At 46.2% G+C, this 12,708-nt stretch overlaps 1 protein-coding gene across 1 annotated transcript in view; it reads left to right on the forward strand.

The window, feature by feature from the left end:
- The window catches only part of OAS2 (2'-5'-oligoadenylate synthetase 2, 69/71kDa), a 22,275-nt gene extending 11,808 nt beyond the window's left edge, over window positions 1–10,467 (forward strand). The window contains 6 exon segments of the mRNA XM_006901013.1: window positions 103–282; window positions 1,980–2,262; window positions 3,009–3,196; window positions 6,838–7,076; window positions 8,507–8,660; window positions 10,366–10,467. Of these exon segments, the coding sequence (XP_006901075.1) occupies window positions 103–282; window positions 1,980–2,262; window positions 3,009–3,196; window positions 6,838–7,076; window positions 8,507–8,660; window positions 10,366–10,467 (1,146 nt within the window).
- Window positions 10,468–12,708: the final 2,241 nt, after the last annotated feature.

The raw sequence follows: 12,708 nt of genomic DNA on the forward strand, positions 1-12,708 counted from the left end.
GTGTGTGTGTGTGAGAGAGAGTGTGTGTGTGTGAGAGAGAGAGAGTGTGTGTGTGTGTGTGTGTGTGTAAGACACTTATAGCCCAGTCCCTGTGTCTTCCAGCCGACATCACTCTACACAACTCCAAGCCATTGGCTAGACAAGTTCATCAAGGACTTTCTCCAGCCCAGCGAAGACTTCCTTGCTCAGATCAGGAGGGCAGTCGACATTATCTGCACATTCCTTAAAGAAAAGTGCTTTCAACACTCAGCCGATCAGATCAAGATTCAGAAGATCATCAAGGTGTGGACTCGCCGGGTACTGGGAGGGCTGGCACTAGGTGGGGGAGATGGGTTACTGGAATAACGCAGTGTTGCTGACTTCCACCGCCAGAACCCTGAGGACAAGGGGTAATGAAGGAAAGCCAAGATGTTTAAGCACTGGGGATACTGGTCCCCAGCAGGGAGGGGTACTGATAGACCACCTAGTCCACCAACAGCATTCTGTGGATCCTGGAGATCCTTGACACTCCCTAGCTTGCACATCCCTCCTGTATCCGCCTCTGTCTTCACATCTCTCCCTCTCTCCTTCTATTAGGACACTTATCATTGGGTTTAGGGCCCACTCTAATCCAAGATTATCTCCCGATTCCCACTCAAATGACATTTGCAAAGAACAAACAAGGTCTTTGTCAAGCCCCATAAGATCTCATTTATGGATGCCCGGTGAAATTATCTCTGGAAATACATCATAGGTTGAGTTATGCTCCTCAAAAACAGAGACATGATAAATCCTAAACTCTATTTATCACCTCTCCCCACCCCGAGGAACCCTGGTGGCCTGATGTGTATGTAATGTGTCTAAACCAAAGGGTAGAAGTGACATCCCACCAGTGGCTCCTTGGGACATAGATGGGCAGAGGAGAAGTGGAAGAAGAGGAAAGAGAAGGGGAGGGGACGAGGAGAAAGGAAGAATAGGAAGGAGTACAGAAATGGGGGAGAAGGGGGCGGTAATGAAAAGACATGGGGTGAGAAGAGAAGACGGGGAGGAAAAGAAAGAGAGGAGGTAGACAGAAAGAGGGTGAGAGCAGAAGAAGAGAAAGGGGAAGGAGCGAGGAACAGGGAATGAAGACGAGAGAGAAACAGGAGGAGAAGGAAGCAAAATAGGAGAAGAGCAGAGGAAAGGAGTGGAGGCCACACAGACACACAGGAGGCCTGCAAAGCTAAAATACTACCTGCTGCTAACAGGAAAAAGCATGTTGACCTTTGCACCTGAATTATGAATAGCTTCCAAACAGGAGAAAACCAATACATCAGAGCACAGATAAAGTTCTGAAGAGCAATGGTGTCTCTCTGGAGACTAAGGTGTGTCTGATGCAGGCCATGATCTTTGCAATCACTTGTTATGCATCAGAGAGTTCGGCAGTGACTAGAGAGGATAGAAGGATAATTGATGCCTTTGAGCTGTGGTGCTGGAGAAGAGTATTGAGGGTACCATAGACTGCTAGGAAAACAAACAGATTCATCCTGGAAAGGGTTAAACCGGGCTGCTCCTTGGAGGCAAGGATTCTGAGGCTTCGTCTAACATACTTTGGACATGTTGTAAGGAGGGACTGATTCTTGGAGAAGGACATCATGCTTGGGAGGGTGGAGGGACAGCACAGGAGAGGAAGGCCCTCTATGAGGTGGATTGATTCAGTGACTGGGATAATCGGGATGGGAGTGTCAGAGACAGTGTGATTGGCACAGGACAGAGCAGAGTTTAGGGCTGTTGTACATAGAGTAGTTATGAATCACAAGTGACTTGACAGCACATAACAACAACAACAGTAGCATCTTGGAACAAAGGCTGTTGATCCACTCATGGAAAACCCTTATGGAATGCAATCCTCCTCTGACACCCGTGGGGGCAGCGAGAGTCAGAATCGAGTGGATGACAACCACTGGAGGTGGGGACCACAGGGTAGGAGATGTTCTCATCCAGCTCCCTTTTTACCACAGGGGGGATCAACTGCCAAAGGCACAGCTCTGAAGACCGGTTCTGACGCTGACCTTGTCCTGTTCCCCAACTCGCTGAAAGGCTTTCCCTACCAAAAATACAGACGACATGAAATCATTGAGGAAATCCATAGGCAACTGAAAGCCTGCCAGCAGACGGGGAGCTTTGAAGTGGACGTGGAGATCTCCAAGTGGAAGGCTCCCAGAGTGTTAAGCTTCTCTCTGAAATCCAGAGAGCTGAAGGAAAGTGTCGAGTTTGATGTCCTGCCCGCCTTTAATGTCCTAGGTGAGTCTCCCCAGGCCGTAGCTTCTGGAGTAGGAGGACAGACTCCAAACATGGCTGTGGGAAAGGATGGACAGAAAAGCAGCTGGTGACGGACGAGCTGAAAAAAATTTATACGCTAGAAAACCAGAGGAACTAGATGGTGCTCGACTATCACCGCTGAATAGTCTGATCAGCAACATAATGCAGAAATCATTATGGGAGCTATGGAAAAGAACTCCAAATTCTTAAAGAATCCAGACACACCAGATCTATTGATTCTGGAGTAGTCTCTGAGACTGCAACTCTGAGTTGCTGTCTTTTAATTCTCTCTCTCTCTCTCTCTCTCTCTCTCTCTCTCTCTCTCTCTCTCTCTCTCACACACACACACACACACACACACAAACACATACAGAGAGAGAGATTAGTAAACTTTTTCTATAAAGGGTCAGACAGTAACAATTCTGAGTTATTTGGGTTGTCTGATCTGTAATGCAACTACTTGGCTTTGCTCTGGTGCAGGAAAGCAGCAGGAGATAGGTTGTCAACAAATGGCTATGTTTATGTTCCAATAAAACTTTATTTATAAAAACAAGCAATGGGCCAGATTTGAACCCTAGTCACTCACTAGCTGACTGCAGTCTGTCATTCCAATGTATCAATACAGTTCAAAGTCGTTCCCATGAACTAAATGTGTCAAAAATCACTTCCAATCTGCTCGTTATCACACATTTGAAGGTATCATGATGTCAACGTCTCTTCCGTGATAGGCCAACGGGTCTCCGGCTCTGCCCCCAGCCCCAGCGTCTATGCTGAGCTCATCCGTCAGTTTGAATCCCCAGAATACGTAGAGGGAGAATTTTCCTCCTGCTTCACCGAGCTGCAGCGAGATTTCATCGGCTCTCGTCCCACCAAGGTGAAGAGTTTAATCCGCCTGGTGAAACACTGGTACAAGCAGGTATGACAGTCCTTGTTCAAAGCACTGTGACCATTGAATCCATGTCCGTGAAACGTGAACCCATAGCCTCTCCTGCTGGGGGACTACCTGCTTCAGGGAATCTGCTTGCTTCTTAACCCCAGGGATCTCTGCATGACCATCACTAACTATTAAATCAAGCTTAGAATCTCTAACTTCAAGGCCACTACTGCTGCTGCTGCTACTGTTCCTGTTATTATTGTGGCTATTGGTAGCAGCCTATACTTAAGATAACTCCATCCATAACAGAACACGATTTACCATCTCCATGATTAGTTGCAGATCAGAGAGTGTATTGTTCCCATCTATAGGATTTTCATTGGCTGGGTGTTTTTTAGAGTAGATTGCCAGCACTTTCTTCCTAGTCTGGAACCTAGCTCTTTAACTAGAAGCTCTGATGAAACCTGTTTCATTTCATCGCAACACACAAGCCTCCAATGGCCAACTGGTAGTGGTGGCGATGGTGCCTGAGATGCACTGGCCAGGCATAGAAACCTGGACCTCCCAAACAAAAGGAAAGAATTCTACCACTGAACCACCCAGCAATGCCCTGTCTAGGTGGTTCCCTTTGCCCTGACATGGGCCAGGGTCTAGGTTGTGTGTATCAAAGGGCAGCTGGAGGTTGAGATTCACAAGGTTTGTTTGGTTTGGTCTTTTTTAAAACCACACACATTTACCAGTGTGGTTTACAGGGGCTCAGTGGCTATCATCACTAGATGCTGATGCTTCCTTGGTCTCCAACTGGGACCCGGGACTCTTTTATGATGCAGGATAACGTCTCTCCACCTACTCCAGTTGACCTGCACAGAGAAGCTTAGGGCATTATCACCAGAGCAGACTCGTCACACACACCACCAGGTGCTTGCTGAATTGTCCAGACGTGGAGACTCAGTCTGTGGTTTCATTCCCAGAAAAGCATGCAAGAGGCCAGTGCATGTGCTCAAGGGCCCAGCGCCACTGTGGACCATGGTGCCCATCATGCCACCGTCCCAAAGCTGAAAGAGGGATCCCAGAACCTGCTCTGCAGGATTGGATTTGGAATGAAGCCAATGAAATGCCTGCCACCTTAATGAATGCACACTGGGTTGGTCTTTTAGAAATAGGTTTTCTTTTTGTTGTTGAGAATCTGCACAGCAGAACATATGACAGTTCAGCAATTCCTTCATGTTCAGGGCACTGGCACTGATATATTCTTTGAGTTCTACAAGCTTTTTCCTTAGCTTTTTGCAAGGTTTTCCTCCTCATTAGCTTACTTGCATAGCCCCTGAAGGTTCCTATCAAATCTCTCGAGTTGCTGTTTGAATTCAATCCCGTTGAGAAAGATCTTTAAATAGCTCCTTGCTAGAGACAGAGATTCTTTGCTCCTTAAACTATTGTCTGGTTTTAAGAAGACTTCAGGGGAAAGGCAATACACAATAAGGGACTCATTAGACATCGTGATTTATGAATTCTATTAATCAGTGGCAGTTCATGCTATAAAGTAAAACACCTATGAATGGTTGTGTGAACAACCAGTATGATTTGTAAACCTTCAGTCAAGTAAAAATGAACCACCTAATTAATTTTTTAAGGTAAAAAAAGACTTCAGGAAATTTTTGAGGTTTAAAATTTAAAGATGATCTCAGGGGAAGAGTTTCAGGAATTTATCCAGCCTCCATGGATCCAGAAAGTCTGGATTCCATGAGAATTTGAAATTCTTTTCTGCATTTCCTCTCTTCTTCTTGTTGTTGCTAGATGTTGTCGACTCAAGTGTGACTCATAATGACTCTATGAAAAACAGACCTGAATCTTATTTATTTATATATATATAACTAGAACATCTTAAATTTTTAATCCTTTCTTTACAGGTTACCTAGATTAAGAAAACCGTAGAAAGTTAGTAACTGTCACAAGCAGAAGCCAAGTGGTGGCATGGTCAATTCTCCACAGAGTCCTGCTTTGTGGGGGTCTGAATACACTGCTGGGGTCTCAGCTCACACTCTCTGGGTCAATCTCTGCAGATTTTAGTCCACTGGTGACTTTCCCCCATATTTCTTTGTAAACTCCTCAGCTTTCTTACAGAATTTTTTTTACAATCCTTGGAGCATTCTTTGGCTAGGTCAACCCGGAGAGTATGTTCAGGCTGGGGGCTGTTCACCAGTGCTGTGATGGACTGGATCACTTGGTCAGTCTTGGTGGCTGGCTTCCAGTTTTCAGCACTAATTACTGGGAGATGGATCTGTCCCTTTTCATCCCTGTTCAGGTGGTAGATCTTAATTTTGAATGTGATCTTCGGTGGTTTGGACGGATACCATGCTGGGAAGTTTATTTTTATTCTGATGGCCCCCTTGTTGTATGAAGGCTTATCAGGAACAATAAGCCCTTGCCGGGTCAATAAATGAGCTTTGTCAACCTGGATGTTACAGAAGTTTTTCATCCCACATTTGGGGATTTCTTCAAGCTCCTTCATCAGCCTCCTGCTGGCCGTCTCCTGGATTGGGTGCTGCCGCTGTCCCCCTGAATCTTATTTTCTCTTATCCTGTGCCGTCCTCATCATCTCTGACATGCTTCAGCCCATTGCTCTAGTGACCATGTCCATCCATCTCATTGGGAATCTTCCTCTATTTTGCTGACCGTCCACCTTTCTAGGTGTGGTATTCCTTTCTAAAGAATGACCTCTCCTAACAACATCCAAAAAAAAAATGCCCAAAATATGTGAGCCAAAACGTCACTATCTTTGCCTCCAAGGAGCACTCTGGTTGTGCTTTCTCCAAGACTTATCTGTTTTGGTTTTTTGTTTGATTGTTTGTTTTTGGTGTTTGTTTTGGGGTTTTTTTTGGCAGCCCATGGGATAGTCAGTACTCCTCTCCAACACCACAACTCAAAGGCATCACTTCTTCTGTCATCCTTATTCATCGTCCAGCTCTTAGATGCTTAGCAAGTGCTTGAAAACACTATGGCCTGAATCAGGCACACCTTAATCTTTGACGGACAGTAAATGGAAGCTATATTATCCCCCTATGGAGGCATCTGTGGCTCAAAGCACAACAGTTTGCTTTTTTTAAAAAACCATCAGCTCAATTTTAACTCTTGGTGACTCCATGTGTATCGAAGGAGGACTGTGTCCCACAGGGTTGATCTTTCATAAGTGATGAGAAAGTTGTTGATGCAAAAGATTTTTCATAAGTGATGAAAGTTAGGATTTTTCCTAAGTGGATGGCCAACCTTTCCTCCAAGGAAGACTTGAACCTCCAACCTTTCAGGCACCACCCAGGGACATCTATGCTTCCCATTGTAGTTGTGTGTTGTCCAGTTGATGCCAATTTATAGCAATGCTCCAGGGCAGAGCAGAACTGGTCGCATGAGGTTTTCTAAGCTGTAGTCATCATGTGGGCAGATTGTAAATCTTGTCCGCCATGAGTCCATGGGGACTGCCTCGTGCTTAACCACTGTACCAGCAGGGACTCTGTGTGCTGCCCACTGGCTACCAAATTATTACCTGCATATCTGCGCTGAATCAGGGAGCCTCAGCTCCCCATCTGTGCCTCCGTTTCCCTGCTGTGTGTCTCCCACCATTTTTAATGTGCAGTCTGTGCAACTCTTACTCAATCCCTCGTGTTAACTTGTCTCTGCTCTTCCCACAGTGTGAAAGGAAACTGAAGAAGAAGGGGTCTCTGCCCCCAAAGTATGCCTTGGAGCTGCTAACCGTTTATGCCTGGGAGCAGGGCAGCGGGGAGACAAAGTTCAGCACCGCCGAAGGGTTCCGGACGGTCCTGGAGCTGGTCATCAAATACCAGCAGCTCTGCATCTTCTGGCTGGTCAACTACGACATGAAGGACGTGACTGTGAGGAAGTTCCTGCTGGCCCAGATCCGGAGACCCAGGTGCTCGGAGCCACGGCCCCCTGCCTTGTCAGTTAAGTTGTTATTGTTGTTTTGGGTGCTGTGTGTGGAGTCGACTAGGACGCATAGTGACCCTAAGAACAACAGACCTGAACCTTGCTCTGCCCTGTGCCATCTTCAGGGTCTCTGACAGGCCTGAGCCTGTTGTTACAGTCACTCTGTTGGTCCATCTCATTGAGGGTCTCCCTCTCTTCCTCTGATCCTCCACCCTTCCCAGCACAATGGCTTTCTCCAAGACCTGGCCACGCCAATCAGCTTGACTCCTTTCAAAGCTATGTCAGTGTCCTGGCCCCTTCTCTACTGGGTCACTATTCTTCCTGGATTTTCATGGCTGTCACCCCCTCAGAACAGTGCTCAGGTCTTTCGTTCATAGGGTCACTATGAATCATCTCCTACTCAATGGCACTTAACAACAATAACAATGATAACATAGACAGAGCTATGTTGACCTAGTGGACAGAAAGTGATGCTCCCAAGCCCAAGGTCGGTGATTTTAATCTGCGGCCCTCAAGCCTGGTTTAAATTGGTTTTTGTCAAACATTCTAAGTGGTATAGCACTGGTCTGTCCCTTTGCTGTACAGAGGTAACTCGTGGTTGCTGTGATGCTGAACACTGTGACACTGACGTGTCAAATGCAATCATGGTTACCCATGATGGACAGTGTTTGGTGGAGCTTCCTGATTAAAACAAGCTTGGAAGCAGGAGTGGCATCCACCTCAGAAATGGCCTGCCTCTGGGAACTCTATGAACAGTGCTCAGGTCTTTCATTCATATGGTTACTATGAGTCATCTACAACTCAGCGGCACTTAACAGTAACAACCCCCTCAGAGGTTAGGCAGTTCGGATGGCCTAGTGGTAAGAAGCTGGGCTGCAATCTCAAAGGTACCTGGTTCAAATCTACCTGTTGTTCTGTGGGAGAAAGACGGTCAATCTCTTCCCGTGTGATTTTCTGCCTCTGAAAACCCGCTGGAGGGGCAGCTATGAGTCGGTTCTGACTTGACAGCACACAATCACCCCCTCTCAGGAGCAGACTAGCAGGCTTCTCCTCCAAGACTCTTTGGGTGGATTTAAACTACCAACCTTATGATTAGTAGCCCAATGCTTAAAGGCTTGCACCACCCTGGGGCCTTCAGTTCTACCAGCAGGAGGCAAAAGCAGTGGAAGCAAGAAAAAAAGCAGAGTGCAAAGGGAAAAGGGAGGAAAGGTGAGTGGTTACAAGACCCCATAGTCCTGTTATCTGCAGGAGGTGCGACCCGGTTAAACTCATTATATTTGATTCTATTTTATGGCATCTTGGTTTAGGTGCATGCTGTTTGATTCTAAAGTCACTGGGTCTTTAAAGCATTGGGTTTCTAATGCACTGGGTCCCTGGGTCTCTAACGCCTTCTTTGAAACCCTCCTCTCCATTTAGGCCTGTGATCTTGGACCCCGCTGATCCTACGGGGGATGTGGGTGGAGGAACTCGCTGGAGCTGGCATCTTCTGGCCCAGGAAGCTCGAGTGTGGCTGTCTTCTCTCTGCTTCATAGAAGGCAATGGGTCTTCAGTGAAACCGTGGAATGTTCTGGTAAGAATCAAGGAAGTGTGCTCTGGAGACGGCCCCGAGAGGCTTACCTCAAAGAGCTTCCTCCTCCTCCCATTGCAACTTGGAACTCTTCCTACCACAAACAGTAGAAAGCCCGACTCGCAGAAGCTTAAGCCGTTGTTAGTGTTGTTTTCTCTCATGTTTCAAGAAGGGCTGAGATGCAGCTCAACTTAGCTTTCTGCATTGGACCCCTATTGTTTGGGGACCAAGAGTTCTTCATCCTGGGCTCTGCCTTGTGCATTGATGGATGTTAAACAGCATCCCTGATCTCCCCTCACTAGATACCCATTGCAATCCATTCTCCCAATGGGGGCAATCAAATATGTCTCCAGATATCACTAGATGTCCCTTGAGCTAATCTACAATCACGCTGGCTCGTTCTGTCTGGTGACTCCACCATATTCACTGATGACTTTGTCCTAGTGGGACCACAAGGTGGAAAATATCCAAGGATCTAGAGAAATCTCACAGCTGTCTGTACATTTCATTGCCCCAAACTGCCTGGAGAGAGAGCCCTGACTTAGATGCAGCTACAGGGAAGGAGGAGGGTGAAGACAGTGGCAGGAAGGACTTAGATCAACCGGCCCAAGGCACCTGCCAAACCTGGCCCGAGCCCCACATCTGACCTAGACATCTGACACCCAGTGTATTTGTTTAGAGCGAGCTTTCCCAACCTGGGCCCCTGTTGACATTTGGGGACCAGTCGCTGTTCTCTGGAGGCTGCTTTAGAAAGATGTTCCACACGTGATGGAATCTTTAGCAGCATCGCAAATCCCTACCCACTAGATGTCATTCAGGCGTCTTCCAATTACAAGCGTCCTCAGACGTTGCTGCATGTCCGCCTGGGAAGCAAAAAATCACCCCCTTGTTGAGAACCCATTGCTTCAAATGAACCACCTCTCTCTGGAGCCATTGCCACTTGCTGAGGTCTTCATTACCTAGAACCAGCTGATTCATTGTCATTGAGTCGATTCTAAGTCATAGAGACCTTGTAGGACAGAGTAGAACTACCCGAAAAGGTTCCAAAAGGAAAATCATATGGAAGGACATTCTCACATCCTTCTGAGGAGTGCCTGCTGGGTCTGTACCACCAACCTGTCAGTTAGCAGCCAAGCGCCTAATCACTGCACCACCAGGCCTCCTTCCTTATCTCCTGTTGCAGGCCAAGGGTAAAATAATTTTATAAATAACTAGACAGAACACCAAGAATGAGGGAGAAAACAGAGGTGAAGCAGGAGGCTAACAGTTCTCCAACAAGAACTGAAGCACTGACCTTAGCTTCCTTGGGTCTTTACTGAAAATTGCCAGAGAGCAAATTGCCAAGATAATTCAATGCAAATAAAGTTAAGCTCTTTCTATTGAAAACCTTCTGCTTGACTCAGGAGGGAGGGGTCAGCAAGAATCCTGTAAACAAGGATTGCCTTAGTGTCGACCCCTGTAAACAATTAAGGATCACCTTAGTGCTTCACGGTGAATTCCAGTTTGTATCAGCCTCCCTCATAACCTGAAGTAGCATTCCGTTTATTACAAATATTTAGGATGAAATTTGGCGTCCCATAATCTCCAGCATCCAAAACATCTTCCCTCTCCCAGACACAATTCTCTCGTTCCTTCCCAACTGTTTTAACCAATTCTTTCAGTTGCATAGAGAACATTGACTTGACCTCCATGGTTCTTTCTTCCCCAGACAGTGCAGACTCCGAGTAGCTGTGGAGCAGGAATATATTCCATTGTCAACTCTCATCCAGAGGTCATAGCATCCTGGAATAGCCGGAACTGGAGGTTCTGACAGGCGTCACCTTGCAGTTGCTTGTGAAGAACGTATGTGAGGTGTGGGGAAAGGAGCTTGGAGCCACGATCCACTTCTGGTCCCTGTTCTTCCCTTCCCTTCACTTCTTTGCTGTCTTTTGACATCAAGACTCCGAAATCCTGCCTCCAGTTCAAGGCCTGTGCTTGCTTCCACCTCGCTCTGCTATTGGTCTACTTTATTAAAAAGATTTGTTCTACTCTTGATTTATTAACACGTATTTTTGTCAGCCATTATGGTTTTGGGGTTTTTCGGTTTTGTTTTTTTACAATAAGCTCCTCCCTTCATTTCATCTTTGGAGAGGAATCCCTTCTGAGCTCCAAAGAGAAACTCGTCATGCGCACCTGGGGTTCCCTAAGTCACGTGCTTCTCTCCAAACTTCCTCCATCATCCAGCTCAGTCTCGTTCATTCCATACCCACAATCTGTCCATCCTAGAAGGTATGTAGGTCTCCCAAGTCAGTAGCCAGCCAACACTTTCCTCGTTGTTGTTGTTGTTAATTGCCAACAGGTTGGTTCCAGATGGAAACCCGCCCAATCCTGCACAGAGGATGGAACCCCGCCCAATCCTGCACAGAGGATGGAAACCCCGCCCAATCCCGCACAGAGGATGGAAACCCCGCCCAATCCCGCACAGAGGATGGAAACCCCGCCCAATCCTGCACATAGGATGGAAACCCCCGCCCAATCCTGCATCATCACTGGTTCCACCACTACACGGATCCAAGTCATTGAGAGGCTTCCTCTTCCTCAATGATCCCTCCATACGATTCTCAAGTTCTCCAAAAGCCTGAATTATGATTGTTACTTTATTGTCTGTCTGTCCCTATTCCTCGTGAGCGCGCCTCCTTTGCGCCCCTCTGCACCACCGCCCACCCACAAGTCTCTTCTTGCTAAACCTAAAAGCTTCCTCCTCTGATTTTAGCTTCAGAGATACATGAAGGTCTGACGTTTTAACCTCTTACTGTCAAGTCAGCTCCTCCTGTGTCCGAGGAGAGAGCTCTGTGTTCCCTAGGACTGTCACCAGACCACTGGACGCTTCTGGGTGAACTCACACTCCTGCCCTATCGGCTAGTGACCCAGCGTGTTCAACCACTTGTACCACTGAGAAACCCCTAACTTCATCTAATCCTCTTTAAAGTTTTTATTACCACTAAATCGCATATGCCAGTACTCTTTTTTATTTTTAGTAGTATATTTTATTATATAAAATACAAGCTCCAAATCCTTTTTATATTCCATTATATTGGGTATTCTTAATGGTTTTTTTTTCTTTCAGGTGCACCTTATAATCACTTTATCAAGGTTATTTCTCTTTTTCTTATGTTGAGGGTAGATTAGTTATTTTTTTAAAAAAATTATTTTACTAATTTTAATGAACATTTACAGAGATTTTGGATATCCATCCATTCATTGTTGTGCTTTTTTCTCTACTCCTTCCCTCACACCCCAGTTCACTCCTCTCTTTGAAAAGCAAAAGATAAACTTCATTGGTATACAATCCTCCCCCGCCCCGAATGCACTCCACTATGCAACCTTAATTCTGGATTCCTGTGATAATCGTAATACCCTATCATATATTGCTTTTGAACTGCTCTCTCCCTCATCTGCTTCAATTCAGTATACATAATCTATCCCATTTTTCTCAGTCTTACCCCAAACCTGATATCTGTCCCATTCTACAACAGTGGCACTATGCAGTATTTGTTTTTTTATGAGTGAGATATTTTACTTATATATGCCAGTACTCCTGACCAGGATAAGAGCAAAAGAAATAGGCATGTCTTGAGGTTGAAGGACCAAAGAATGACAGCCCTTGTTACACAGATACTCAGTCTACGGTTAGCTCTCAAATCCTTGCGTCGGCTACATCTCCTGCTTAGTTTGGTCAAACATCGTTCCCTGTGGGTTCTACACACTGGCTTAAGATGAGTCTCTACCAGAAAACACGGAGGCTTTTTTGCCTGGCCTACCCTGTGCCATCCTCACAATCTCTGACACACTCAAGAATAGTATAGCAAGCAACAAATGCTGGTGAGGTTGTGGAGAGACTGGAACCCTGATTCACTGTTGGTGGGAGTGTAAAATGGTACAACCACTGTGGAAGGAGGCGTGGCGCTTTCTCAAAAAGTTGCAAATAGAGATACCATTCGACCCAGCAATTCCACTACTGGGAATATACCCCAAAGAGACCATAACTGACATCCAAGCAGATATATGCACA

Source organism: Elephantulus edwardii, unplaced genomic scaffold (genome assembly GCF_000299155.1).
Source record: "Elephantulus edwardii isolate Elephantulus edwardi_28Jun2011 unplaced genomic scaffold, EleEdw1.0 scaffold00304, whole genome shotgun sequence".
Classification (NCBI taxonomy): domain Eukaryota; kingdom Metazoa; phylum Chordata; class Mammalia; order Macroscelidea; family Macroscelididae; genus Elephantulus; species Elephantulus edwardii.